The sequence below is a fragment of the Erinaceus europaeus genome, chromosome X (assembly GCF_950295315.1).
Source record: "Erinaceus europaeus chromosome X, mEriEur2.1, whole genome shotgun sequence".
Classification (NCBI taxonomy): Eukaryota; Metazoa; Chordata; class Mammalia; order Eulipotyphla; family Erinaceidae; genus Erinaceus; species Erinaceus europaeus.
The window spans coordinates 124,027,263-124,050,678 of record NC_080185.1 but is presented as its reverse complement, the minus strand read 5'-3'; the positions used below and the strand labels follow the sequence as shown (position 1 = coordinate 124,050,678).

General features: G+C 48.4%; 1 protein-coding gene across 1 annotated transcript in view; it reads left to right on the top strand.

Moving 5' to 3' along the window:
- PRPS2 (phosphoribosyl pyrophosphate synthetase 2) overlaps positions 1–23,116 on the top strand; it is a 28,833-nt gene extending 5,717 nt beyond the window's left edge. Inside the window, exons 2-7 of the mRNA XM_007517471.3 lie at positions 874–1,057; positions 11,260–11,358; positions 12,746–12,870; positions 16,118–16,291; positions 18,058–18,217; positions 20,614–23,116. Of these exons, the coding sequence (XP_007517533.1) occupies positions 874–1,057; positions 11,260–11,358; positions 12,746–12,870; positions 16,118–16,291; positions 18,058–18,217; positions 20,614–20,706 (835 nt within the window). The 3' untranslated portion in view covers positions 20,707–23,116. The remainder of the gene's footprint in view (positions 1–873; positions 1,058–11,259; positions 11,359–12,745; positions 12,871–16,117; positions 16,292–18,057; positions 18,218–20,613) is intronic.
- Positions 23,117–23,416: the final 300 nt, after the last annotated feature.

Here is a 23,416-nt window from a genome sequence, read left to right as displayed (position 1 = left end):
CCACCATGTGTCCTGGAGCCCGCCTCCCCAGAGCCCTGCCCCACTAGGGAAAGAGAGAGACAGGCTGGGAGTATGGATTGACCTGCCAACGTCCATGTTCAGCGGGGAAGCAATTACAGAAGCCAGACCTCTCACCTTCTGCACCCCGCAACAATCCTGGGTCCATGCTCCCAGAGGGATAAAGAATAGCAAAGCTTTCTGCCCCCTTCGATAGCTCAGCTGGTAGAGCGGAGGACTGTAGAATAGCAAAGCTTTCAGAGGAGGGGATGGGATACATAGTTCTGGGGGTGGGAATTGTGTGGAATTGTACCCCTCCTAGCCTAAAGTCTTGTCAATATTTCCATTTTATAAATAATTTTTTTTAAATGTGGGTGACGTGAGCTGTCTCTGCCCCCCCCCCGAGATTAATTTCTGAGGGGAAAAATATGAGACAGACTTGCTTATAGGAGTGGGCCTGGACTGTTGGGAACTTGGGTTTTCTGCAGGGCTTCCCCTACTTCCTGCTAGGACCGACTGGCTCAGTGTGCTTAATGCCGCACTCCTGGGGGTCTGGACTTTCGCGTGTGCTGGGCAGAGGGTGTCTCCCCCCCCCACACCCTCATCATCTCTCCCGGCTGGAGAGCACATCACGCAGTCCCAGCTCTGCGGGGAAGTTAAACTCACGCTCTAGGGAGCGGGTGGGGGTCACCATTGGTAGCTGGTACTCGGTGTCCCCTGCACTGTGCCCCCCGTCGCCTTTTCTCCTCCCAGACTCTGCCTGTGCCCTGTGTCCTTTCCCTGTCATGAATTGTCCCCCAGAGCACAGCTGCAGGCCCTGTGCTGGCAGCCCTGGGATACAGATCTCACACTGACGACAGCATTTCCCTTTCCCAGCGTGGAGATCGGCGAGAGCGTGCGTGGGGAAGATGTCTACATCATCCAGAGTGGCTGTGGCGAGATCAACGACAACCTCATGGAGCTGCTCATCATGATCAACGCCTGCAAGATCGCGTCCTCCTCCAGGGTGACCGCCGTCATCCCCTGCTTCCCCTACGCCCGGCAAGATAAGAAGGACAAGGTTTGTGAGGCGCGTGTGTCCTAGTGGCGGGACTTGGCATTCGTGTCTCTTACTACCTCTCGGGTCGTGCTTCCTCTGAAGAGTTGCAGAACTCTGGCTTTCTAGTGTGTCTGCTTTCTCACTGCGCCGGTAGGTCCCAAGGGCGTGTCTTTCGCCATCACATTAGCAGTAACAGGTCTGAGGTATTGAAATGTGCTCCTCCGTGTGATAAAATCACCGCTTACCTTTGTGCTGGCAGCTGGAAGTAAACACATGGCCGCATAGGCAGCCGGTGAGTCGTTCCAGAGAGCAGGCAGCCAGAGGCGGGCTGTCCCTCTCCTGTTCGCCTTTGCCAGTGCTGACCTGTTTGCACCCCCAGCTTCATAGGGGCTCCGTGCAGCTCTCAAAGCGCAGAGGTTGACATGTGAGGGCGACAGTTCTCAGTCTGGGTGTCAGGACACGAGTTTGCTAGGGCTGCCACACCAGCTCACCCGGCCGCTGGGGAACACGGTATATGTGGGTGGGGCTGTACTCTGAAGGTTCTGGAAGGAAGCCTTTTTTTTTTTTTGCCTCTCCCAGTTTCCAGCGGTTCCTGGTAGTACAGTTGTCATCAGCCTGGCCTCTGTCTTCAGTCCTCCCTCCTGCGTTTCTGTTTGTCCTGTCCTCATCTCTCATGAAAGGACACTCATCAACTTTGGGGCCTTCTGGACCTCTGCCTGAGTTAGAGCTCCAGAGACCCTCCTTCCAAATGAAGTTGCATTCCAGGTGGACATGACTTCTGGGGAGCAGCCTTCAGCCCACTGCAGAGACCAACTTCGAAGCTGTCAGTTGCTCTTCATCTGACAAACAGGTGTCGAGTCAGGTTCCACATGGGTCCTTCAGTTCACAAGGCCCACTGCTCTCCTTACAGGGCAAAGGCTCCCCTCCAATTCACCCCTACTTACCTATAATTCCTTTTCTGAAGTAATGTTTTCTTTCGAGTGAGTGAGAGAGAGAGAGAGAGAGAGAGAGGAGAGAGAGAGAGAGAGAGAGAGAGGAGAGAGAGAGAGAGAGAGAGAGAGAGGAGAGAGAGAGAGAGAGGGAGAGAGAGTGTGTGTATATACGCACATACTGCTGGGGAACGGACCAGGGCCAGATCCGTGTGCAATACCGCTGAGCTGCTGCTGTCCTTGAGCCAGACTTTTTGTTATTGCCACCCCTTGATCCAGTTTTATTTATTGGATAAAGACAGAGAGAAACTGGGAGGAAAGGGAGAGACAGAGAGACGACATCTGCAGCACTAGGGCCTCACCACTCATGAAGCTTCCTCCCTTGCAGGTGGGGATGGGGCCCTTGAACCTGGGTCCTTGCGCATTGTGACATGTGTGCTCAACCAGGTGAGCCACCACCTGGCCCCTGTGTTGACTTTTTCCCATCAGGAGAGAGGGGAAGTTGCCATAATGCCAAAGCCTTCCTCAGAGCCTCAGTGCCCCTGCTTGTGCTTGCTGTCTGTGGGGCTGAGGTGTGGGCCCTCCCAGGTGAACTGTATTGCTGGCCCCCAGCTTCCTTTCTGTTCTCTACTTTTAGAGAAAGGGACAGAGGGGAGAGACACCAAAGTGCTGTCTGTTCTGCCACCCGTGGTGTTCCCTTGGCGTTTGCTAGTCATGGTGCCTCCTGTGTGATACAAGGACTTGAACCCGGGGTGCCATGCTTAGCGAGGCGCGCACTCTGCTTGCCGGGCCACTTCTGGGCCCACCTATAGCAGCACAGAGTCCCAACCGCTCCCAAGATTCTCTTATATACAGATGTGTCTGTATACCAAGGTTCCCTCAGTTTTAATGTCGAGCTCTTGAGGTGCAGTATATCACCTCCCATGTTGAGTATGGCTTTTTAATTGGATTTAATTTAATCTCTCACTTACAGACAAATCCTCAGAGGGGCCGGGTGGTGGCGCACCTGGTTGAGCACATATGTTACAGTGCGCAAGGACCTGAGTTCAAGCCCCCAGTCCCCACCTGCAGGGGGAAAGCTTTACAAGTGGTGAAGCAGGGCTGCAGGTGTCTCTCTGTCTCTCCCTCTCTACATCCCCCCTTCCTCTTGATTTCTGGATGTCTCTGTCAAATAAATAAACATTCTAATCTATCAAGATTGGAAGGGGTTATCAAACTTCCTGTAAAGGACTATGTGGTCTCTGTGATAACTGTTCAACTCTGGTTATGCCTTAAAACAGACAGGCACTAAGAGAATGGGCAGGGCTGTCTACAGTGTAACTTGTGGTCACTACAATGCTGATTTCGTAGACAGTTATCACAAGCCAGGGAATGTTCTTTGTTTTTTTTTTTCCCAACCAAACAGTTATGTCTGTCCAGGGCGATAGCACAATGGTGTGATGATAGTCTCTCCTCCTCTTCCTCCTCTTCTTCCTCCTCCTCCTCCTTTTGTCAGGACATTTTTTTTAATTTGTGATTAATAGTAGGTTACAAGACTGTAAGATGGTTCCATACCATACTGGCCACCAAGATTCTGTATCCCCAGCCCCCCAGTGATAACCACCAGAGTTCTCACAAAGTCTTAGAGACGGTTGGTTTACTTCTGATTGTTTGTTGTTGTTGTTTTTTAGCTTGAGACTTTGGAGTCTCAGGTTCAATCCCAGGTGCCACCAAAAGCCAGAGATGAGTCTCTGTTTTGGGGTGGGGTAAGAAAAACTGGCTGCTTTTGGTCCACAGCGTCGCCATGTAATTGGCTATGAGGAAGCACATCTGACTTTTGTGACTTCGCCTTAACTTGTGGGCGGCCCAAACCTTGAGTCATGTGTGCTGCTGTGTAGTCCATGACCCGCCACTTGCTATTTACGGAGCTTCTTTGATTCTAAACTTGGTTGGAAGCTCGGTGCATTTTCAGAAGCAGCATACCAGTTAGTTTTTGCCAGAGGTCTGCTCTGTTATCTTAGTTTCTCCTCTCAGACTTCCCCCGAGTTGGTTAGCATCTTTGTCTCTCTCCATGTCAGAAAGGAACGGATATTCACCCATGCAGCAAGAGATCCAGGAGAGTGTGTCCAGTGAAGTCTTCAGTTCTTGGAAACTCCCACTGTGAGCAAAAATGACCTATCAGCAAATCGAGTCCTCGTTTAACAAGAGCGGGAATTGGCATTTTTCTCATGGGTGTTATAACAGAATGACCTTGAATAACATTGGAAGGTGTGCTGCATCCTCTCATCCTGTGTGTGTGAGACCAGAGCATTGCTCAGCTCAGCTGCCTGTGCTGTCCCAAGTAGAGAATGAACCCTTTTATCATGCCCCTCCCCATCTCCCCGCCTCCCCGCCTCCCCATGGAGGGTGAGTTGTGACCGTCACTTCTTCTGGCTGATGGGAATGTTGAGGTTTCTGCACCTTCTCTTTGTCAGTGGTCTGCTTTGCTCTTACCTGTACCTTTTGTTTGCCATTACCTCTGCTCTCCAAGACTGTATTTCTTTAAAATGTTTATTTATGAACGAAAAAGAGAAGCCGGGATGGCTAGGTGGTAGCGCAGTGGATTAAGCACACATGGCACAAAGCGCAAGGACCGGCACAAGCATCCCAGTTTGAGCCCCCAGCTCCCCACCTGCAGGGGGGGGGTCACTTCACAGGTGGTGAAGCAGGTCTGCAGGTGTCTGTCTTTCTCTCCCCTTCTCTGTCTTCCCCTCCTCTCTCCATTTCCCTCTGTCCTATCCAACAATGACGACAGCTATAACAACAACAACTACAACAAGGGCAGCAACAAAGGCAACAAAATGGGAAAAAGAAAAGGAGAGAGAGAAGCCAGAGCATTTCTCTGGCACACGTGGTGCCAAGGATTGAACTCAGTAGTTAGTGCAGGACTTATCACTTGGCTTTGCATCCCTTGGGAGCAGCATCATAACGCCTTTTTGTTTATGAGCTGGTCAGATAAATTCACTTGTCAGCTGAACCAGAGACAGAGATAAGACTGAATGTCAACCCCACCAGAGCAGAACCCGACAGAGATCAGGAGTGCCCACATGCTAAGGGGATCCTGAGTTAGGAAACCCTGCAGCTTGAAGACCACTGCTGGACAGCAAAGGCTCATGGGAAGCTGGCTTCCTTGGCTCTTGCTACATTGATACTACACTACAGACAGGTGTGGCTGGGCATGCTTCCTCAGGGGCTCTTGGGAGGGCCCTGTCTGACCTTGCAGCCTCTGAGGACACTGCTGTGAGACCCTTGCTGCAGGTCTGCTGTTATCTTCACTTGGCCTCCTCAGATCTCCCCCCTTCAGGATACAGGGGCTCAGAAATCTCAGAGAATCTCCTTATCACAGGATCCCTGATGCAGTCACATCTGTTCTTGATGGCCCTTCCAAGTAGAGACGACCCTCACACAATTTCCAGGGATCAGCACCTGAGATCCTGAAGGAAGTCACAGATCCTGCTGTAATCTGAGAGCTTGCAAGGGGGCTCTGGGTGACAAAAGCCCCCTGTATGGGACGTGCTCATCCCTTATCTGTGGGTCTGCAGTCCTGGTGCTGTCATTTGTGACACATCTGTAGTTAACACTTATTATGGTAAGAAGACGGACAGTTTCATTCCTTCACTAGGCTAGTTGAATAGTCTTCATTTTGTCTGTCTGAGGTACACATTGTGCTTGTAAAAGGTTGGGAATGATTTTTCTAGCTCATTTCTGTCTTTAATCTTGGATTTTTTTTTAAAGAACGTTTTTCAAGGGCAGGGGTAGACGGCATAATGGTTATGCAAAGAAACTCTCATGCCTGAGGCTCCAAAGCCCTAGGTTCAGTCCCCCCACACGACCATAAGCCAGAGCTGAGCAGGGGGTAAAAGTGTTTGTCAAGGTTATGTTCTCTTTTCAGCAATGCTTTAAACAAAAAAAGTGATTTGATATGAGAGAGCAAGAGTATCACTGGCATATGTGTTGCTGGGAGCTGAACTTGGTGCCTTTCTTGTGCAAGCCCTGTGCTCTACAGCTAAGCTACTTCCCCGGGCACTAGTAAAACATCTGCAGGCCTGCTTCACGACTCACAAAGCTTTCCTCCTACAGGTGGGGACCAGGGACTCGAACCTGGGTCTGTGTGTATTGTAACATGTGCGCTCAACCAGGTGTGCAACCACCCAGCCCCTGGTACTATATTTCTTAGCCAGAAATATTTTGAGCGATTGAGCTGAGATACAAGGTTGTCTGTCTGTCTTGTGAGCCTGTCAAATTTGCCTCGTGAGTGAGGTGACATCTGCACTAAGATATCAGCACCGATGTCATCATGGGGTTTTCTCTTTTTTTTAATTATTCTTAATGATGATGGAGAGAGAGAAACATGGGGAGGGAGAAAAAAGAGAGAGACCTGCAGCATTGCTTCACCACTTGTGAAGCTTTCCCCCCTGCAGGTGGGGACCAGGGACTTGAACCTCGGTCCTCGTTCATGGTGACTTGTACACTCTACCAGCTGTGCCACTGCCAGGCCCCTTCCCTTTTCTCATTCTTTTTTTAAAAAATCTTCTAAAAATTTATTTTATTCCCTTTTGTTGCCCTTGTTTTGTTGTAGTTATTATTGATGTCATCGTTGTTGGATAGGACAGAGAGACATGGAGAGAGGAGGGGAAGACAGAGAGGGGGAGAGAAAGACAGACACCCGCAGACCTGCTTCGCCGCCTGTGAAGCGACTCCCCTGCAGGTGGGGAGCCGGAAGCTCCAACCAGGATCCTTAACGCTGGTCCTTGTGCTTTGCGCCACCTGCGCTTAACCTGCTGCGCTACCGCCCGACTCCCCCTTCCCTTTTCTCTTTATAGGTTAGAAAGCCAGTTAACTTATAAATCATTATCCCTGCAAGAGTCAGTTAGGTTTTGAGTCGAATTATGAAACACAGCATAGAAACCAAATTTGTAAGCAATGTTTGAAGAAAGGAATGAGAAAGCCTGAATCTAGAAGTCACCCGTGTGGTTTAAAGCCCAGAAGCAAGAGCTGCTTGATGCCACTGAGAATTGAGAGCAGAGGAAGCCTCCTACCGGCTGTTACATTACAGCTAGAGCCTGGAGTTGGTTAGCGCTGCAGGTCAGTTTATTAGTTTATTACAAAGAAGTCACAAAGACCAGTTTGTTCTTTTAATTATCCTGAGTTTTGTTGAACTAAATCATCCTCTCAGTCAGTGAGGATAATGACTGGGCTGTAGAAAGTTTGTGTTCTAGTCTGGATATTTCCCGCAGAAGTCACACACGGAGCTGTGTGTGTGTGCGCGTGTGTGTGCGTGCGTGCGCGTGCGTGTGTGCGTGTGTGTGTGTGTGTGTGTGTGAAGAGAACATTTCCCGAACCAGTTCTTTGCCCTGTGATCTAGCTGGAGTCATTGACATCTGTCCACGTCGGGTCCTTGAGGGTGATCTCTCAGTAGGCTCTGCGCAGTGGGTGTTTCCAAATGGGGGAACCAAAAAGGCGGTTCCCTTTAGAAGGGACAGGTCATTTCTCTCTGAAACCCTCAGAGTGCTTGAGGGCTGAGGGAGATCTGAGTCAGACCTGGCGGTTGGCTGCACGGACTCCACAGAGACGGGGTAATGCAGAGGAAGAAGGCGCGACTAGAGTTTCTAGGAGCGGGAAGCGCAGGCTCAGTCTTGACTGCTTGGAAGAGCCATGTGGGCAGGCAAGGGCGCTGACAGCTCTCAGGGACTGGAGCCAGACAGACTCTATTCCAGGGGCGACACAGAACAGGTGAGTTCGGTGCTGAAACGGGCATTCCAGTATGAACTCGTTGTGAAGACTGCAAAGGTTTTTAGAAGTTAGAGAAATATTTCCCCATAACCTCACCTTCTAGGAACATTGACTGTTAATATTTTGGGTATTTCCTCTCATTCTTTGTGTGCTGAAAATATGCATGTGTGTGTATTATGAAATAATATGTGGGCTGGGAGATTGCATAGTGGTTACACAAAGATCTGTCTGCCTGAAGTCCCAGGTTCAATCCCCTGTACCACCATAAGTCAGAGCTGAGCAGTGCTCTGGTAAAATAAAAATATTTGTTTGAAAGAATGGTGTATTAGAGAAAACAAATCATCTTTAACATTGTAATTAATTCCTTGTGTTTGTTTTCATGCAAATAAATTGTGTGTGTGTGTGTGTGTGTGTGTGTGTGTGTTTGCTACTATTTTGAGTGAAGAATTTTTTTTTTAATTTGTGTTTTCCTTTTTGTGACTGGGTTCAAATGCTGGATCTTTGCTTGGCTTACTCATGTCTGCTTAGTTGCTTGGCTTTGGGGGTGTGGACAGTTATTGTCCACAGCTAATGGTGCGGAAACTTGGCTACAGAGAAAAGCTGGGCAATTGGAAGGAGGTTACCGTGTCAGTAAATCCCCTGGCCTCCATTTCTCTAGATCCCAAATTCTCCAGGCGCCCTAAGGCCTTCTTTCTTCCTTCGGGTTTCTGTTGAGTTTATAAGAATTTGATTCATCTTTCAGTCTTGATCTTCAGGGTTCTTCAGACTGTGCTGTGCCCCTCTCTCCCCAGACTCCCTTCCACTCCCTCCTAGATTACATAATAATTACCTGCTGCTGCTTCTCCTCCTCCTCCTTCTTCTCCTTCTCTTTCTCCTCCTCTCCCTCCTCCTCCTCCTCCTCCTCCTTCTTCTCTTTCTCCTCCATCTCTTCTTCCTCCTCTTCCTCCTCCTCCTCCTTCTTCTGCTCCTTCTCTTTCTCGTCCTCCTCCTCCTTCTCCTTCTCCTCCATTTCTTCCTCCTCCTCCTCCTCCTTCTTCTGCTCCTTCTTTTTCTCCTCCTCCTCCTCCTTCTCCTTCTCCTCCATCTCTTCTTCCTCCTCTTCCTCCTCTTCCTCCTCTTCCTTCTTCTACTGTTGACACGAGGGTTACTTCTGGGGCTCTCTCCAGTCTACATGATGAATTCATCACTCCCAGCAGCCATTTTTTAAAAAAATATTTTAAAATTATTATCTTTATTTATTTATTGGATAGAGACAGCCAGAAATCAATAGGGCATGGGGAGATAGAGAGGGAGAGAGACAGAGAGACACCTGCAGCCCTGCTTCACCACTTGTGAAGCTTTCCCCATGCAAGTGGGGACTGGGAGCTTGATCCTGGGTCCTTGCGCATTGTAACGTGTGTGCTCAACCAGGTGCGCCACCGCCCAGCCCCCAAGCAGCCATTTTATCTTTTTTTTTCTATTTGATAGGAGAGATAGAAATTAAAAGGGCGTTAAGGATCCCGGTTCGAGCCCCCGGATCCCCACCTGCAGGGGAGTCGCTTCACAGGCGGTGAAGCAGGTCTGCAGGTGTCTTTCTCTCCCCCTCTGTCTTCCCCTCCTCTCTCCATTTCTCTCTGTCCTATCCAACAACAACAACAACATCAATAATAACTACAACAATAAAACAACAAGAACAACAAAAAAGGAACTAAATAAATAAATAAGAAATTAAAAAGGGGGGGTTGGGTGGTAGCGCAGCGGGCTAAGCGCAGGTGGCGCAAAGCACAAGGACCGGCATAAGGATCCCAGTTCAAGCCCCGGCTCCCCACCTGCAGGGGCGTCGCTTCACAGGCAGTGAAGCAGGTCTGCAGGTGTCTATCTTTCTCTCCCCCCTCTGTCTTCTCCTCCTCTCTCCATTTCTCTCTGTCCTAGCCAAGACGGCAATAACAACAACAATAATAATAACCACAACAATGATAAACCAACAAGGGCAGCAAAAGGGGAAAAATGGTCTCCAGGAGCAGTGGATTCGTGGTGCAGGCACTGAGCCCCAGCAATAACTCTGGAGCCAAAAAAAGGGGGGGGAGAGAAGCAGAGAGGCATCTGTTTCACTGCTTGTGAAGCTTTTCCCTGAAGATGGGAAGCAGGGGCTTAACCAGGTGCACCACCGCCCAGCCCTACAGTTAACTTCCTTACTGTGATTGATGCCTTTTAATGTCATGTAGTAAATCACATGCAGTCTACTTGGTTTGCATTTGCTTTCTCTGTGGTGCCAGGGCTTGTACCTGGGACCTCCTAGATGGAAGTCAGGTCCCTACCTGCTGAACCGCCTCCCTGGCCCTGCAACCATCTCTTGAAACCCGATGCTCTTTATACTGTCATGTCTCTCTGCACCTGCTGCTCTACACACTTGCGACAATTGGAATGGCACAGTGTGATGGTGCGTGCATAGATGTTTTGTTAACTCTTGGCTTCTTTTATCAGAGTTCTCCATAGCTAGTGTGAAGCACATTGACTCACTATAGTATTTTTGTAAATAGGAAATGGTGAAGAAAACGGAATTAAGATCTTTTTTTTTTTTTTGGTCTGTTCTGAGATATCAATGAATTTTTTGATTTTGTGAACTTTAATTATAAAGCACTATAGAATTCGACCTGGGGAGTCAGGCGGTAGCGCTGGGGGTTAAGCGCAGGTGTCGCAAAGTGAAAGGACCGGCGTAAGGATCCTTGTTTGAGCCCCCAGCTCCCCACCTGCAGGGGGTTCGTTTCACAAGTGGTGAAGCAGGTCTGCAGGTGTCTATCTTTCTCTCCCCTCCCCGTCTTCCCCTCCTCTCTCCATTTCTCTGTACTATCCAACAACGACGACATCAATAATAAAACAACAATAAAACAAGGGCAACAAAAATAAATAAATATATATATTTAAAAAAAAAAAAGAATTCAACCTAAAGGGAGGCGGGTGGTAGCGCAGCGGGTTAAGTGCACCTGGCATGAAGTGCAAGGACCTACGTAAGGATCCCGGTTCGAGCCCCCGGCTCCTCACCTGCAGGGGAGTCGCTTCCCAGGCGGTGAAGCAGGTCTGCAGGTGTCTGTCTTTCTCTCCCCTCCCCGTCTTCCCCTCCTCTCTCCATTTCTCTCTGTCCTATCCAACAACGACAACATCAACAACAACAGCAAAAATAACTACAACAACAATAAAAAAGGCAACAAAAGGAAAAATAAATAAATAACATAAAAATACATTTCAAAAGTCGGCCTAAAGAGATAAATATGTCCATGTACATTCGTTCAAAGCTTTGCTTCTGAAAAAGAATCACTGAGAGTAAATGTTCTTGCTTGGGGTCAGTTTTCCACCACACTGGGGGAAAGCTTCAGTGCTGTGGTAAATTATGGTCGTTTAAAATTGCTGCTTCTAGTTGAGTCGGTCTTCTTGGAAGGATTCAGTATTCTTAAACTAACATTTTATAAAACCATCTTCCTCACGTAAGTCTCATGCAAGAGGAATCGAAATATCTCAGCTCTTTTCCTCTTACAAAATCCATGTTTGTGTTTTTGTTTGTTTCAGAGCCGTGCTCCCATTTCTGCGAAACTCGTGGCCAACATGCTCTCGGTGGCTGGGGCGGATCACATCATCACCATGGACCTGCATGCGTCTCAGATCCAGGTGCTCCCGCTCGCTCCCTCACCCTTGCTTGACATTGGGGCTTTCCTGAGAGTGGTTGAATTCTTGCCCTCTTAGGTTAAAATGGCTTTCAAAGCAGGAGATGGCGCTTTTGCTAGGTTAAGTAATCCCCAAAGCAGGTAGCCTTACTTGTGTTTGAGTGTGTAATTGTCTTTCTTCTCTCTTGGATTTTCTTCTTCATTGAACTAGAAAATCAGAGTTGATGTTGAGCCCTTCCCTGTCACCCTGTCCCTGCCCAGTCTTGGAGGAATGGGAATGCTTCCCGTGGTAAACTCTAGAGCTGAATTCCGACTCCACTTCTGGACGAGGGTTAGATCGGTAGAGTGGCAGCCTAGCTAGACCCTTCTTGTGAAGAGCAGGTCAGGTCACACTGCCCACCTCAGGATATGAAGCCAGTGTGCAGTACTGGGCTTATAACAAGGGGCATAAAAGCAACAAACCTCTTTCCTCCGCTGCTTGCCAAGTCGTTTTGGTGTCTCAGAACCCAGGTAATCATCACAAAATAGAGCGTGGCCCCAGCAGTAACGGAAACACGCTCCTGAGAAATTGTCATCTTTTGATTTCAAGTTCTGTTAAACATCTGGTCTCTGAAAGGCTTCTTTTGAGCAAGACATCCCTTTCTTGGGCAGGGGTGCAGCTAGATGTTATATAGAGTTCTGGGCTTGTTCCCTGGCAACAACGACAGAAAAGTTTTGATCTTATTGAATGAAAGAGATAATCTTTAAAAAATATATATTGTGGTTTGGGAGGTGGCACCATGATAAAGCATTGGACTGTCAAGCATGAGGTCCCAAGTTCAATCCCCGGAAGCACATGTACCAGAGTGATGGTTCTTTCTCTCTCCCCACCCCATCTTTCTTATTAATAAATAAATAAAATCTTTTTAAAAATAAAACAACGCCAGGAAGAGAGCCAGACATCAAACTCTGGGCCTCGTGCTTTTAAGCCCAAAGCTCCCTCCAGTGGGCCACAAAAGGGACTATCTTGAGAAATAAAACAGGCCCAGTGGTAGCACACCTGGTTGCACGTACATGTTACAGTGCACAAGGACCCGGGTTCGAGCCCCCAGTCCCAACCTGCAGAGGGAAAGCTTTACAAGTGGTGAAACAGTGCTGCACGTATCTTTCTGTCTCTCTTCCTCTCTATCTCCCCCTTCCCCCTCAATTTCTGGCTATCTCTATCCAATAAAGATGAAACAAAAGAAAAGAAAGGAGAGGGAAGGGAAGGGAAGGGAAGGGAAGGGAAGGGAAGGGAAGGGAAGGGAAGGGAAGGGAAGGGAAGGGAAGGGAAGGGAAGGGAAGGGAAGGGAAGGGAAGGGAAGGAAGGAGACAGCCCCTACCGTGTGACAGTGATGTATGTCTTCCCTCAGGGCTTCTTCGACATTCCTGTGGATAACCTGTATGCGGAGCCCGCGGTCCTGCAGTGGATTCGTGAGAACATCAGCGAGTGGAGGAACTGCATCATTGTCTCCCCTGACGCGGGGGGAGCCAAAAGGTATAAGCAGGCTCACGACTTGCCCGGCTGCGCAGCTCTCTGCTCTCTGCTCGCTCATGCCTTGCTCTTTCCCCTGCATTAGATACGGATGGGGGTCTGTGGTCAGTCACCTGATACCAGAGGTCAGGGATGGTGTTTGCCGAGAGGACACATGCCTGCATGTGCGAGGCCCTGGGTTTCAGCTTCAAATGACATTGGTCAAGCTCTGGGGTGACAAATGCACGTGCCTGTCCCTCTGTCTCCCGCATCCAGCTGCGTCCCAGCTGTGGTGCTAGAGTAGAACTTGCTCAGGAGCGTGGGAGGTGGCCCAGCAGCGCAGCACACACCTCACGCGTGTGAGGTCCTATCCCCGCTGCCAGGTAGGAACACTGAGAACTTGGGAGCAGCCCAGAGACAAGAAGTGCTGGTCCTTAGAACAGCCTCGGGCTACTGCTGCCCCCGGTGAGGTTCCCAGCTCAGAAGAGGAAGAGACACTGGCTGGAGACGGGCGGGTGGCAGGAAGTGGCCCCGCTATATAGCACAGAGAAGTGGGAAGTTCAGTTCCAAAGGCCCCGCTCAGCTGTGACAGCCCTGTGCTTGGTCACCCAGCATGTCTCACTAGGCCTGACCCTCCCGCACCCCAGGTGTGGCACGCCCAGTGCGTCTTCTTAGAGGACTGGGAACCATCCTGTGAATGCTCTGTGTTGGGAATGTTTATAGCTTACTTGCGAGCTGTGTGTCCTAGCAGATTGACTACATAGGCATAGGAGTCACCCATTTAAAGGGGGGACAGCTCAGTGGCTGTTCGACTTCTGCATCTGTCACCACTAATTCCGGAATGTTTTCAATTAGCCCAAAAGGAAACCCAGCCCTCTTCCCCTCGGCCGCTGGCAGTCTCCTAGCCCACTGTCTGTCTTTATAGAGCTGAGTCTGGGCATTCGCCACAGTACAAAAAATGGGTCTAGGCCATTTCTTTCTTGTAACCAGAAAAAAAAAAAATGATTCTAGCAGTTACTAAGCCAGGAGAATAAGAGGTTCCACACACTTGTCTGGCCCGTTTCTGTCCTTACTGCATTTTTTATACGGGCTACTTGTCAGACAAATTGGAAGGTGTTGCCTTAGAGAAAAACCTTCACACTTCAACCAGGACCAGGTAAAGCTTAGTATCGCCGTAAGAGGTCACTCTTGCATAGTGTTTTAAGCTTGATGGGGTTGACTCACTAGTGAAGACAGGTTAGATAGGTGCATCTCTAACTAGTGCTTTCTTTCATTCGGGACACTCCCAGGTCTTCTGTTTCTCCTGGGGGGCGGGGTTCCCTGCACTGAGAAAAGGGGCTAAGCATGTCCAAAAGAGGCAGAAATCAAGCTGCATCTTTGTTCTGCATTTTTTCTCCCAAAGGTTTCTGTGTGAAACACTGTCTCAGCACCACTGTGAGGAGCATGTGTCAAGTTTTGTTATTGACATATACTTAGAAGAGTTGCTTTCAGGAAACAGGAATGTTCTAGCAACCCAAGGAACTCTTTTTTTTTTTAAATTTTTATTTATAAAAAGGAAACACTGACTAAACCGTAGGATAAGAGGGCTACAGCTCCACACAATTCCCACCACCAGAAATCCGTATCCCACCCCCTCCCCTGATAGCTTTCCCATTCTCTATCCCTCTGGGAGCATGGACCCAGGGTCGTTGTGGGTTGCAGAAGGTAGAAGGTCTGGCTTCTGTAATTGCTTCCCCGCTGAACATGGGCGTTGACTGGTTGGTCCATACTCGCAGTCTGCCTCTCTCTTTCCCTAGTAGGATGGGTCTCTGGGGAAGCGGAGCTCCAGGACACATTGGTGGGGTCTTCAGTCCAGGGAAGCCTGGCCGGCATCCTGCTAGCATCTGGAACCTGGTGGCTGAAAAGAGAGTTAACACACAAAGCCAAACAAATTGTTGAGCAATCATGGACCTAAAGGCTGGAATAGTGCAGATGAAGAGCTGGGGGGGTCCTCCATTTTGTAGACAGCTAGTAGGCATATTTTAGTGATATTCCAAAGGGCCTGTGGCTCTACTAGTTTTTTGTTTTGTTTTGTTTTGTTTCTTTTTTTCCCCCAGCCTGAAATCTGATATGCGGGTGGATCCAAGTTATTGTCTGGGGACATGATGTCATGGCTGGGAAAAGGACCAGAAAGCTGGGTCAGGGTAGAGAGTAGCTCCCTAATATGGGAAAGGGGTATCAATATTGTTGACTGTAAACCCCATCGATTTGATGTGATGTAGCCAAGGAACTCTTTATAGGGGTACTTTTTCTTTTCTTTCTTTCTTTCTTTTTTTTTTTTTTTTTTTTGCCTCCAGGGCTATTGCTGGGGCTCAGGCTCGGTGCCTGCACCTGCACCATGAATCCACTGCTCCTGCAGTTAGTTTGTCCCTTGTGTTGCCCTTGTTTTTTAAATCATTGTTGTAGTTATTATTATTGCTGTCATTGTTGTTGGGTAGGACAGAGAGATGGAGAGAAGAGGGGAAGACAGAGAGGGGGAGAGAAAGACAGACACCTGCAGACCTGCTTCACTGCTTCTGGAGCGACTCCCCTGCAGGTGGGGAGCCGGGGGCTCGAACCGGGATCCTCATGCCGGTCCTTGCACTTCACGCCACGTACGCTTAACCCACTGTGCTACCGCCCAGCCCCCTTTCTTTTATTTCTTGTGACACTGCCATGTGGCACTTAAAGTGGCTGAGACTTCCCACTCGTATCCCATTCTCTCCTCTGTCCCCACAAAGTTCATACCTCAGACTCAGATCCACTGGCACGCAGGCGGCTCTGTCCGCTGCCTGTCTGTCCATGCGCAGGCTGCAGGAAGTGGGCTCCCATGGCTTAGCACCCCAGCTTCCTCGTTCCCATGACTTGCTTCAGCAGCTCCCAAACCAGGCATGATTTTTGTTTATCTTTTAATTTTATTTTATTGGGGGGGAGGTTAACAGTTTACAGTCTAGTCTTGAACACATAGACATGGCCTCTCATCTACACTCGATTGGTGTCAAGGGGACACCAGGACCCCAGTGTCTCTCCATCTTGTCCATCTCCCTCCTTCTCCGGAGTCCTTGGCTTCGCTGCGGTATGTCACTCCCAGTCCATGTCTCACCATAACCAGGGGGGATTTTTATCTGTGAGAGCCGAGTTTTTGCTCACCTGGAGTGGCTACTTTAAAGAAAAAATAAATTGTTTTGCACTTCAGAAATCGGTCGATACTATATTGACTGGATTTTTGCGTGTCCATCATGTCCTTCCTCAGGGTGACATCCATCGCCGACAGACTGAATGTGGAATTTGCCCTGATTCACAAGGAGAGGAAGAAGGCGAATGAAGTGGACCGGATGGTTCTGGTGGGGGATGTGAAGGACCGAGTGGCCATCCTTGTGGACGACATGGCCGACACCTGTGGCACCATCTGCCACGCTGCGGACAAGTACGGGGGGGGGTGGTTTGGGACAGCTCAGGGAGTGATTAGTATACTACAGTAGGAAAGTAAAAGACACCAGCTTTGAAACATGGGGCCTGTTTCTCCAGATTATTGCTGCTTGATTGGCAATGGTGTTCAGACCCAAGGGAATTCTAGGCTTATTTAATCTTGGTAGGAAACCACCATGGGCCTGCATGCCTAACCCATGCTTCTGGACAGCCATTCTTTTTTTTTTTATAAAAGACTTTTTAAAAAATTTATTTATTTATTCCCTTTTGTTGCCTTTGTTGTCTTATTGTTGTAGTTATTATTGTTGTTGTAGTTGTTGCATAGGACAGAGAGAAATAGAGAGAGGAGGGGAAGACAGAAAGTGGGAGAGAAAGAGAGACACCTGCAGACCTGCTTCACCGCCTGTGAAGTGACTCACCTGCAGGTGGGGAGCCGGGGGCTCAAACTGGGATCCTTGCTCCGGTCCTTGGGTTTTGCGCCACGTGTGCTTAACCCGCTGCGCTACCGCCCGACTCCCATCTTTTTTCTTTTTGATAGGATAGAGAAATTGAGAGGGAGGGAGAGACAGAGGGGGGAGAGAGAGAAAGAGAGAGAGACCTGCAGCACTGCCCCCACTGCTCGTGAAGCTTCCCCCTGCAGGTGGGGACCAGGGACCTGAATCCAGGTCCTTGTGCGCTGCGATGTGAACTCTAGGATGAGCCACTGTCCAGCCCCTAGTTTTCATTTCCATATTGAGCTTTCATAGGGTCTTCAAAAGGGTCCCCTGAAACTGGGCACAAAGGGGAAGATGCTGTCTTGGGGGCTTCTTGGGTCCCTCACTCCCTTCTGTGTAGCTCCACTCTTTGGTCTTCATAACCAGTGACTTCTGGAGGTTTTAGACGTAGGCTGTCCAGAGAAGATGCCACAGCCCAACCCAGTGTCACTGGAGCACTAGGAACCTGGTCTGATGCACACCATGCCTGAAAGCCTTAGAATGGGCCAGGTGCTGCCGCACCTGGTGGAGCTCACACAGCGTAGTGCACAAGGACCTGGGTTCAAGCCCCTGCTCCCCACCTACTGGGTGGTGAAGCAGTGTTGCCAGTGTTTCTCCTTCTCTGTCTCCCCTTCCCCTCTCAATTTCTCTCTGTCTTATGAAATAAATCAATCAATAAAATGTAAAAGAAAGCCTTAGGACAAAATCAAGAATGTAAAAGATAGCACTAATAAGCTTTTCGTACTAGTTATGTATCACAGTGATAATATGCCAGTCAGACTGGTTTAAACCAGTGGGTCTCGGTCAGGGGCACATTGAGTTCTGAAGAGACTTTAAAAAACCTGATTTCATTGACTGACCATTAGCTTCCATTATTATAAACGTCAGGAGGGCAGTCCAACCCCTCTGTGGATACGCTTTGCTGCACCTACCACCAATATACTAGCGTCCTGTCCTCTCACTCTCAAAAAGACAACTCTATTCACTCCTCCTGTCCTCTGGGGACATCTGACCATGTCTGGAGACGATTCTGGTCACAGCTGAGGGAAGTGGAACTATCACTAGTTGGCAGAATCCAGAATTAGCGAAGAATCATCCAGGCCCCATACTGAGGTAGTTTCTGACTTAATGGAATGCCCGGTGCTCTTCAGAGACCCTGTTCTGAGTTGCTAGCTTGTGAGTGGAATCGCTTTCATGTTTGCCGTTATAGAGCATACTTGCAAAACCACACCAGGAAGACCGTTCTCAGGATACTCATACACGCACTGTTTCTCTCTCTCCTGTTTTCCAGGCTCCTCTCAGCCGGAGCCACCAAAGTGTACGCCATCCTTACCCACGGCATCTTCTCTGGGCCTGCGATCTCCAGAATAAACAACGCTGCCTTCGAGGCGGTGGTTGTCACTAACACAATTCCGCAAGAGGACAAAATGAAGCAGTGCTCCAAGATTCAGGTACTCTCCAAGCTGCAGGCAAGACCAAGCCACAATGAAGCTGCCTTAGATCCCAGGGAACAGCTTGGAGCCTTCTGTACATGGCCCCAGGCTAGAGCAGATGTTGCAGCTTCTCCTCACGTGAGGGTAACTCGTTTCAGATCTCTGAAAAAAGGCCAAGGCCAGCAGAGATCAAAAGTTAGATACACAATAGAATAAAGCCGGGGGCTGGGCGGTAGTGCAGCAGGTTAAGGGCACGTGGTGCAAAATGCAAGGACCGGCAGAAGGATCCCGGCTTGAGCCCCCAGCTTCCCACCTGCAGGGGGGTCGCTTCACAAGTGGTGAAGCAGGTCTGCAGGTGTCTATCTTTCTCTCCTCGTCTCTGTCTTCCCCTCCTCTCTCCATTTCTCTCTGTCCTATCCAACAACAGTAGCTATAACAACAATAACAACCACAACAAGGGCAACAAAAATGGGAAAAATAGCCTCCAGGAGCAGTGGATCAAGCAGTGGACTCTCAAGCATGAGGGCCAGCATTCAGTCCCCATTGGCACATGTACCAGTGACGTCTGCTTCTTCCCCCACTTTCTCTCCTCCTTACTCATGACTAAGTAAATAAAATCTTTGAGAGAGAGAGAGAGAGACCTAAAGCCCTGGTTCGCCACTTGTAAAGCTTTCCCTCTACAGGTGGGGTCCTGGGGCTTGAACCTGGGTCCTTGGGCGTTGTAATGTGTGCACTTAACCAGGTGTGCCACCACCTGACCCACCCCCCTTTTTAAATTAGCTAGAACAGAGAGAAATAGGGAGAGAGAGAGGGACTGGCTGGTGACACACCTTGCTGAGCACACACAGTACAGTGCGCAAGGACCCAGGTTCAAGCCCCCTGGTCTCCACCCGCAGGGGAAAAGCTTTACAAGTGGTAAAGCAGGGCTGCGGGTGTCTGTCTGTCTGTCTCCCTCTCTACCTCCCCTTCCTCTCAATTTCTGACAGTTTCTATCCAATAAGTAAATAAAGATAATACATTTTTTAAAAAAGAAAAGTATATAACGAGAGGGAGAAAGAGGGGCCGTGTGGTGGCGCACCTGGTTGAGCGCACATGTTACAATGCTCAAGGACCTGGGTTCGAGCCCCCAGTCCCTACCTGCAAGGGGAAAGCTTTGTGAGTGGTGAAGCAGTGTTGCAGGTGTCTTTATTTCCTTTTGCTGCCCTTGTTGTGTTGTTGTTGTTATTATTGATGTCGTCATTTTTGGATAGGACAGAGAGAAATGGAGAGAGGAGGAGAGAAAGATACACACCTGCAGACCTGCTTCACCACCTGTGACGCGACTCCCCTGCAGGTGGGGAGCCAGAGTCTCGAACTGGGATCCTTAGTCGGTACTTGTGCTTAGTGCCACCTGTGCTTAACCTGCTGCGCTACCGCCTAACTCCCAATAATTTATTTCTGAGAAAGGTAGGAGAGAGAGAGAGAAAGAACCAGACATCACTCTGTAAATGTGCTGCCGGGAATTGTACTCTGGACCTCATGGTTCGGAATCCAGTGCTTTCTCCACTCTGCCACCTCCCGGACCACCACCCTGTGGTTGCTAATCCATGAAAGCATTGCGTTTATTTGGCATAAGCGAATACATTTGCAAATGGTCTGAATGGCTGTGCTAACTCAGACTTTCATGTTCAATTAGCACCATCTTTATTTGTCAATGATTGTTTTTTAGTTTTATTTCTTTACTAGTAAGAGAAAGAACTAGAGTATCATTCTGACACATGCCATACTGGGGATCGAACTCCAGGACCTCAGGCTGACAGATAAGAGCCGACCTGCTGTGCCACCAATAAAGTTTTTTATTGGGTGGTCCAGGAGGTGGCGCAGTGGATAAGGCATTGGACTCTCAAGCATGAGATCCCGAGTTCAATCCCCGGCAGCACATGTACCAGAGTGATGTCTGGTTCTCTCTCTCTGTCTCTCTCTCTCTCTCTCCTCCTGTCTTCCTCATAAATAAATAAATAAAATATGTTTTTTATTGGCACACACACAGTCATGCAAGGGACCCAGGTTCAAGCCCCTGGCCACCACCTGCAGGGGGAAAGCTTTGCGAGTAGTGAAGCAGGACTGCAGGTGTCTCTCTGTCTCTCCCTCTCTGTCTCCCCCTTCCCTCTTGATTTCTGGTTGTCTCTATCCAATGAATAATGATAATAATAATAATAAAACAGCACCGAGAGAAAGGGATAGCTAGTTTGTCCTCAGAAGGAAAGGGTGGACAGAGGGGGTTGACGGCGGTAGCATGGCTGGCATGCTGGGAAATCATTTCCAGGTTTTCTGACTTGCAGGTGTTGACGTAAACATGTCTGAGCTTGCCCACTTTCCTCTCCCCTCCCCACCCCCCCACCCCCCCCCCCCCCCGTTTTCTGGTCAACGTCTAGGTCATCGACATTTCCATGATTTTGGCCGAGGCGATCCGAAGAACTCACAACGGTGAATCGGTGTCTTACCTGTTCAGCCACGTCCCACTATAAGTCGGGGTTGAGCAGAGCCCGCCTGCTCTGGTCTCTCACTTCTTGTCTGATTTGCTAGCTGTAAGGCTCGCCCTGGTAGGATAATGCGAGTGCATTCGGTCTTTGTACTCTCCATGGTTTTCCCTTTCTAAAGCTCCAGACTACTCCTTCCTGTTTGGGGGGGAGGGCTGTGGTGATGTGATCTCCTGAGGGGGCTGTCTTAAATGAGAAGTGTTTTTTCTCATCTTGACTTGTTTGAATAGGTTTCCTGTCCCTTTGTTCTCTCAATCTTTTGAGGCCACGACTTTGAAGTGCATAGTTCCAATGTAGTGGAAGTTCATAGTTTATATAAATCGAGGTTGAAGGTGACTTTAGATGCACACCTGTGCAAATATATAATGAAAATGCCTATGGATATTTGGGTTAAACGTTGTATAGAAAGAGCTCATTATTTCCTAGTGAACTTCATCAAGTATATAACTATGAGCTTTGAATTAGTCTAATAATCAGGCTTCAAATAAACCATTTTGGTTATTGTGCTTAACTTGGACCAAATGTTAGATAGCTTAAGATGGCAAGTGACAACATCTTTTGGTAAACATTAGACTTATCAGAGGTAATAGAATTCATTTTTTTTAATTATCACTTTTGAAAATATATACTTAGCATTTCAACTGGACTGCTGTGTTTTAAAAAGACCATAATTAAGTTCAGTGATAAAGCTGGCCTAGAAATCATTTTCCTGCCTGGGTAGATAGCATAATAGTTACGCAAAGAAACTCTCATGCCTGAGGCTCCGAAGTCCCAGGTTCAATCCCCCGCACTACCATAAGCCAGAGCTGAGCAGTGCTCTGGTTAAATAAAAATAAAAAGTAACGAAAGAAAGAAAGAAATCATTTCCCAAGAGGGTCTCCAAGCTCACTTTCTTCTTGATGGTCTCTGTCCATCCCAGAAGGCTATCTGAACACTTGTGCTGTCATCTTCTGTATCTGTTTTCTGCTCTAGCTTTCACTGTATTTCCGATGATTCCATGCTGTAGATGTGCATCAAAGTAAAGGCTCCCCTAAAGTCTCACTGAGATTTCACTTTTTCTATAAAGGGGTGAGTTTTAGTTGCATTCCACCCACTGTATCTTTGAAAGTGGTTTTGTTCATTTCATGGGATACTCCTTTGTCTTTTGTAATCAGAAGTAGCAAGCCATCCCGACAGCTAATTATCTTAACACAAACTGTTACATGAACAACCAGGTGGTAAAGAGCCATGAAGAGGGAGTGCAAATGACCAAACGTTTGCTCCCTGAAGATGATGGTTGAATTGTGACCTCAGAGCGTCCACTAGGGGACCCTTTACAACATCTTTCTAGGCAAACATTGATTCTTAGTGGATTTATTTACATACTGGTGGGTAACCAATTGAATTATTTAGCCCTCGGAACTTGACTTCAAACTCAGAGTGTAGGAGTAACTAATTACACCCCTCTGCTGCATATTCAAACTTGCAGAGAATAGATTCTCTGACCGAAATTCTTCATCTGGGAAATCAGATCTGTTTAAGACATTAGCAATGACTTGGACACCAGTCTTTTTAAGGATGATGTAGTCTTCACTGCTGCAGAAGCTGACGTTGGGAGGTACCAGTTGTTGCAGGAACCAGCGCATTCCTGTACCTTAGAATAGCCTGGAAGAAAAAAGCTAAGTGCAGTCCAGTAGAGCAGCTATGTGGCACAAAATGCCTTGGGGTGTAAAGGCCCTGTTTGGGTGCCACGTGACTTTGATGTCTGGTAAGTGGGATGGCTGTATTCTTGGAATTCGGATGCTTAGAGAAATACATGTGCGGGCATGTGGGCATGTTGGCCTGAGGTGCAGATATGTCGACACAACGAAGGCCAGTTGATTTAAAGGCAATTGCTCACTGAATATTAAACTAAAACTATATATAGTTCAGTTTTAAAATACTGATCTGGGGCCGGGTGGCGGCGCACCTGGTTGAGCACACTTGTTACAGCACACACAGGCCTGGTTCAAGCCCCAGGTCCCCACCTGCAGGGGGAAAGCTTTGTGAGTGGTGAAGCAGGGCAACAGGTATCTCTCTTCCTATCTCTTTCTTCCCACTTGATTTCTGGCTGTCTCTAGCCAATAAATAAAGATGATTTAAAAAAAATTTTAAAAAAGAAAAATCTTTTAAAAAATAAAATACCGATCTAAGATACTGAGATATGAGATAAAACTGAATCTACCAAAGTTCAGTCTCCTACTTAAAAACTGTCTTAGTCAGCTCGCAGCTACTCCTGTTAACATTTAGCTTTGTCAGATGCGGTGCCAGCTAGGTTCCGGGAGAGATCCGCTGCAGGGCCTGCATTCCTTTAGCAGAGATTTTAAGATCCTCCGCCACTGTAGTTAAACATGCCAATAAAGTTGTGCTCCTCTCTGTCTCTCTGTCTCTCTCTGGTTTATTTCACGACGATGGGGTGATTTGTTCTGAGGCTATGCTGTGTCTTGGTGGGGGGGGTTTGGAAATGTTCTCTGCTTCACAGTTACAGCCCACACGGAAAGTGCAGAAGAGTACAGAAGGTCAAGTCAGCACTGCCCCCATTCGAAGGTTTGATGATGATGATGATGATGATGATGATCTTTATTTATTGGCGAGAGACAGCCAGAAATTGAGAGGGAGGGAGGTGATAGGAGGAGAGACAGAGACACCTGCAGACCTGCTACACCGCTTGCAAAGCTTT